Raw genomic sequence first — 4901 nt, 5'->3', positions numbered from 1 at the left:
TATCTTCCATACATTTATGGTAACATTATCGTACAGTTAGCAATAGAAAGTCCAACACTATCAGCTCTTATATATAATTACTGCCAAGACTATTATCTGTTATAATACATCGTTATCAGCAACACCCAATCACAAATTGCCACCGCAACCACGCCATAATTGCCACCACTCCACCTTCTGCTTCGCTACGTCATCAACCGAGTTTGAAGGGCAATGCTCTTTGATGTGAACAAAAAAAATTAAACGATAAGCGCTTTTGTGAACTTAATTTTGACATTAAGGTAAACGTGGAGTTAATAAAACAAAATTAATAATCACAAGTTCAACCTATTTTAAAAATATTTATAATAATAAAAAATGAAAATGATGAATTTATTATTAATATTTTAAAGTACATATTATTTATCGCAATAAAATGCTTGTAAGTGTGTGCAAAAATGATAGGTGGCAACTACCATACACCTGTCAGGTTGGAGAACAGATGGAAAATTTATTTTGGAAGGTGGAGTGTGTAATCCAAGCAATGGCATTATCCCAAAGCTTAGATGAAGGCTATGGTGTTAATTACTTGCCTCACATTTGGATATCTTTTCTATTTTTATCTTATTCAACAAAACCAATAACCAAAAATGCATACAAGTCAAGTGCATTCCATCAATTATCAATTATTGCACTAATAAGGCAGCATAAATAATTGAAGAAGGATAGAGAAAATTTTATTAATATTTTTTTTAAAGACTAATCTATTTGAAATATAAATTCTCAAAAATTTATTTCTCACTCAACTCTAAATAAATAAAATTTACAAAACCACAAGATATGCTAATAAATGCAGAAAACATAAACAATAAAGTCATGAATCTATTATCTATATATAGAGAAGGCTACTCCTATGCTACTATTCATTCCATCACATTCACATTCCAAAAGAAACAACACTTTCTTTGTTCAATTCTCTCCTATTTCTTTTCCTGCATCTAAAAAAAAAATGATCAGTTCCAAAAGTACAAGAAATCTAGCACTCTTGTTGACTTCAGTGCTCCTTTTTGTTGGTTATGGAAGCTCAGATTTGAACCAAGACAAGCAAGAATGTGCTGACAAACTAGTTGGATTAGCAACTTGTCTTCCATATGTGAGTGCTCAAGCAAAAACCCCAACAGTAGATTGCTGCAGTGGCCTCAAAGATGTTATTGCAAAGAGCAAGAGATGCCTCTGCCTCCTCATCAAATACCATGATGACCCCAATCTTGGCCTCACCATCAATCTCACTCTTGCTCTCAATTTGCCAACTGCTTGTCACACACCTGCTAATATTTCTCAATGTGTTGGTTAGTAACATATTACTTACTAATTTTAGAGTTAAGTTAGGTAATTTCATTTTTAATATTGTATCATATCATTAGATGTGTATTGTTTATTTTACTTCTTGAACTATTTGTAGTGGTCTTTATTGATGTGAATTATGTCATGTTTTGTTCCTCTTTTGCTTTTCAGACCTTTTGCATTTGAAACCTAACTCTCCAGAAGCCAAGGTGTTTTCAGGGGTAGAAAGTGGCACCGGCAAAAACAGTACTGCACCAGTTCCCAGTGGTAACTAACTAACTAACTAACTAACCATTTAGCATATTCAATGGTTTGGAATCACTTGATTTGGGATTTAGCACATTCAATGATATTTTGTGCTGCTTGTTATTTTGGTTATTCTTCTAACAATTTTTCTTTTAATGTTGTGTGATTTGTGACCATGAAAATTAACTGCAGCTAGTACTGCAACTGGTAGTGCAGCCAAGGAAACAGGCACTGAGAGCAAGAGTGGTGCTGACTGGGGAAAGAATTGGATTGTTAATGATGTGATATGTGGGATTTTACCTTTGGTTCTCATATACCAATTCTTCTTCATAGTATTTTGATCAAGAGTACAAGAATTATTGAAGAGTAGGATATGTTATTGGCTATTATTATGATGTCTACTACGTTCTCAAGTTTTGCATGTTTAGTTTTGCAATTCTTATATTATTTTATTATTGTTATTATTTTTAAATTTACCCCAAAAAGAAAAAATTATCAAGAAATATTGAAGTGTGTATCTCGTACTGCTAAATTAATTGTTCTAGTTGTAGTTGGTGTTACTTACCCTGTGTTGTCCCATTTTTTATTCTTAACTTACTTCTTTGCAGTGTGTGTCCATCTTGTGTCTCTAATGCGTTATTAATTTTCCAACTAATGGAACAATTTAAGGGACCCGCTATTTAGGCCTCACATGCTTGAAAGCTTTGAATCACTTGGTCCTTCTCTTTACAATTGGTATCCAATTATTAACTTAGTAGTTATGAACTTATGATGATGTTGACGTATTCTTAATGTGTTTTCTTTCCCTTAATCAAACGGAACTACTTCAAGATTGAAACTGGTGCATGTTGATTGGTTGGTTTCAAGATAGATAAAGTCTAGTCCTGTTCTTAATGTGTGGAATGTATACACTCTTTTCGTTTTCGAATAACCAGTTCTGTGTAGATAGTGGGATAATCTTCTTCGTAGGGACAAGTAGCAACACAAAAAAACAAAAGAAGGTTATAAGGCTACAAAATGCGTTAGCCAATAGCCATCATTGTTGGCTTGGCGCTAAGGTCTCCCTCCTGTCCTTCGTATCCATTCTCGTAAATAGCATCTATATTCTGTAGTTCTTACCCCAAGAATCTAAAAATATCAAGGAATGAAGAAAGGACTAAGATCCTTTTGCCTAAAAAAAGAGGTAAATCTTGAACATTGAGGAGATCAAGCCATTTTGAAGTTAGACGCAATATATACTTTTTTTCTATTTATATTACCAGTTTAATGAAAGAGTATGACTTTGAAAGGACCAAATTGACATTTAAAAGGACAGAGCTCAAGCATTTAAGACGACTTTTCATAATATATAGGCACAATTTGCATCATTAATTTTTATTAAATCCATATCACTGAATCATACATCGACTTAAACTTAAAATTGAAAACACAAACTGTGGATTGCCACCTACACAATTTGATGGTCAGCAAGCGAAATGTAAATTATACTTCTATTCACTGTAGCGTTGTAACATCAAAGTCTAAATTAAGGCAAGAAACATCTTACAACAACAATAATAAATTCAATGAAATGTGATGTCTGGAAGCAACCAAAAAGAGTGACAATTTACGCCAAAAAGTACTTGTATGGGCAAAAAGTATGCGAGTAGCACTATGCTCTTGGCTCTTAAACTTACTCACATACATGCAGCATTCAACCAAACATGTTAGTCCCAGGAAAAGGTATTAAACCATCTTTCAAAGAAAATAGAAAAGATAGGAGCCATCAGATTAACGGTCATAATCAAGATCAGCGAGAAGAAAGGCATGATTAAACTGCACTAAAAATTGTAAATCAGTATGAGATCAATATCACTTCACTGGGTAACCTTTTTTTCTAATTTAGATCAAATAATTTTCTTTATTTACTACTTTCATACATTCTGGAGGTAAGGCTTAGTTGGTAAAGCATATATCCTTTGACCAAATAATGGTTGCAAGTTCAAGTTCAGCTAGAGCCAAAAACCTGCGCCAATTTTACACTCTATACAATGCATTATAATGTCAATGCTCTGTTTTAACTCTCACATCTCCATTGGCTAGTGCACTCTGTGCTTGAGATGGACGTTTCAATTCCTGCATTGATGCAAAATAAGGTCAAGATTGATATTCCCCAAGTATTAAAGAACTGACGTTAGTTGTCATTATTCATGAAATTCACTATGGAATCAATTTTACTCCAAGCCAGGTTCCTTCTTTTTCCAAGCTGGTACATATGAGGTTTGAGACAAAGCAAGAGGGATAGGATCAACTATGGAAAAGTGCTATCAATAGGGGGTTGCAACCAAATGGCGAAAAATAGGGGGATGAGAAAGAAAATAGTGGAATAACCACCAGAATAAATTTATCTTGAAAACAGTGTTCAATCACTGTTTCTTCCTTTGTATCTTTATGAAATATTTAATCAACTGGTCTTGTTGACTCAAAATTGGGTGCTGAGCACTGACAAGGAGACATGTAACACTACATACTATATTAGAAAATACTCCTCTTAATAATGGGCAGGAATGGGGCTTCCTATTCAACATGAAAGTTGAAATGGCTGTAGTTAGTAAGAGCTTATGGTGAACAGAAAGGAAGAGAGAAGGATGACATTTCAAGATGGCGTAAGTTACCTCAACCTAAAAGCAAACCCCATTCTTCCCCCTTCCCATAGTATACATATTCATCTCTACATGTTATAAGTGATAAGCTAGAAACAACTCAATTACGAGGAATTCTTTTTTAGAGTTCGATTCGGCAATGAAATAAAAGACCAAATAGGTAATATTTACCGCAGCAGAAGCAGCACGACTCTCCCTAAAAGTTTCAACCTCGGCAGGGAAGTTCTGCTCCAATTCCTCCAAAAGATTCTTGCGAAAACTCTGCCCCATACAAAAGTGATAAGATGAGTGAAAGAAGTTCAACAAACATAAAGAGGGAAAAAAAAGCAGCAATCCTAAGACTAAATCCCCAAACTAGTCTTTCAGATTTACGACTTTACTATTTTAGTCCCTCAAATCCAAAATTCACTATACTGGTCTCCGAGATTCAACTTTGGACACCATACTAGTCCCGGACCTTTTCTAGTATTGAGTCAGCGAACGAAGTGCTGAACTAGCTCTGACTTACCACCCTAGATACATGGCTAAATGACGCCGTTTCATTTTGGCACTTAAACAAGGCAAGACAAGAAGACGAAGAAGAGTTTATATAATGTCCAAACCGTTTTATCTTCCTTCATTCTCCAAAACAACCTTGTTTTTGCTTAGTTTAAGCGTCAAAACGAACAAAAATCATTTAGCATTGTGTCT

At 34.5% G+C, this 4901-nt stretch overlaps 2 protein-coding genes across 2 annotated transcripts in view; one reads left to right on the top strand and one right to left on the bottom strand.

The window, feature by feature from the left end:
• On the top strand, positions 882-2248 carry LOC107634151 (protein YLS3). The gene is made up of 3 exons (XM_016337727.2): positions 882-1328; positions 1495-1590; positions 1762-2248. The coding sequence occupies exons 1-3, from the start codon at positions 893-895 to the stop codon at positions 1908-1910; spliced, it is 681 nt and encodes a 226-aa protein (XP_016193213.1). The 5' UTR covers positions 882-892; the 3' UTR covers positions 1911-2248.
• Positions 3150-4901, bottom strand: part of LOC107629447 (mediator of RNA polymerase II transcription subunit 10b) — a 4793-nt gene continuing 3041 nt past the window's right edge. The window contains exons 5-6 of the mRNA XM_016332249.2: positions 4383-4472; positions 3150-3684 (exon numbers count right to left, since the gene is read on the bottom strand). Of these exons, the coding sequence (XP_016187735.1) occupies positions 3613-3684; positions 4383-4472 (162 nt within the window). The 3' untranslated portion in view covers positions 3150-3612. The remainder of the gene's footprint in view (positions 3685-4382; positions 4473-4901) is intronic.

The sequence above is a fragment of the Arachis ipaensis genome, chromosome B03, assembly GCF_000816755.2.
Source record: "Arachis ipaensis cultivar K30076 chromosome B03, Araip1.1, whole genome shotgun sequence".
In the NCBI taxonomy this organism is placed as follows: Eukaryota; Viridiplantae; Streptophyta; class Magnoliopsida; order Fabales; family Fabaceae; genus Arachis; species Arachis ipaensis.
The sequence above is the reverse complement of the archived record's forward strand: the minus strand, read 5'-3'. Positions and strand labels throughout refer to the sequence as shown.

Bases quoted from the DNA above. Each gene is read 5' to 3' on its own strand.
- LOC107634151 (XM_016337727.2), top strand. From the start codon at position 893: ATGCTACTATTCATTCCATCACATTCACATTCCAAAAGAAACAACACT. The intron at 1,329-1,494 runs GTTAGTAACATA...TTTGCTTTTCAG, and splicing joins TAATATTTCTCAATGTGTTG to ACCTTTTGCATTTGAAACCT. The intron at 1,591-1,761 runs GTAACTAACTAA...AATTAACTGCAG, and splicing joins TACTGCACCAGTTCCCAGTG to CTAGTACTGCAACTGGTAGT.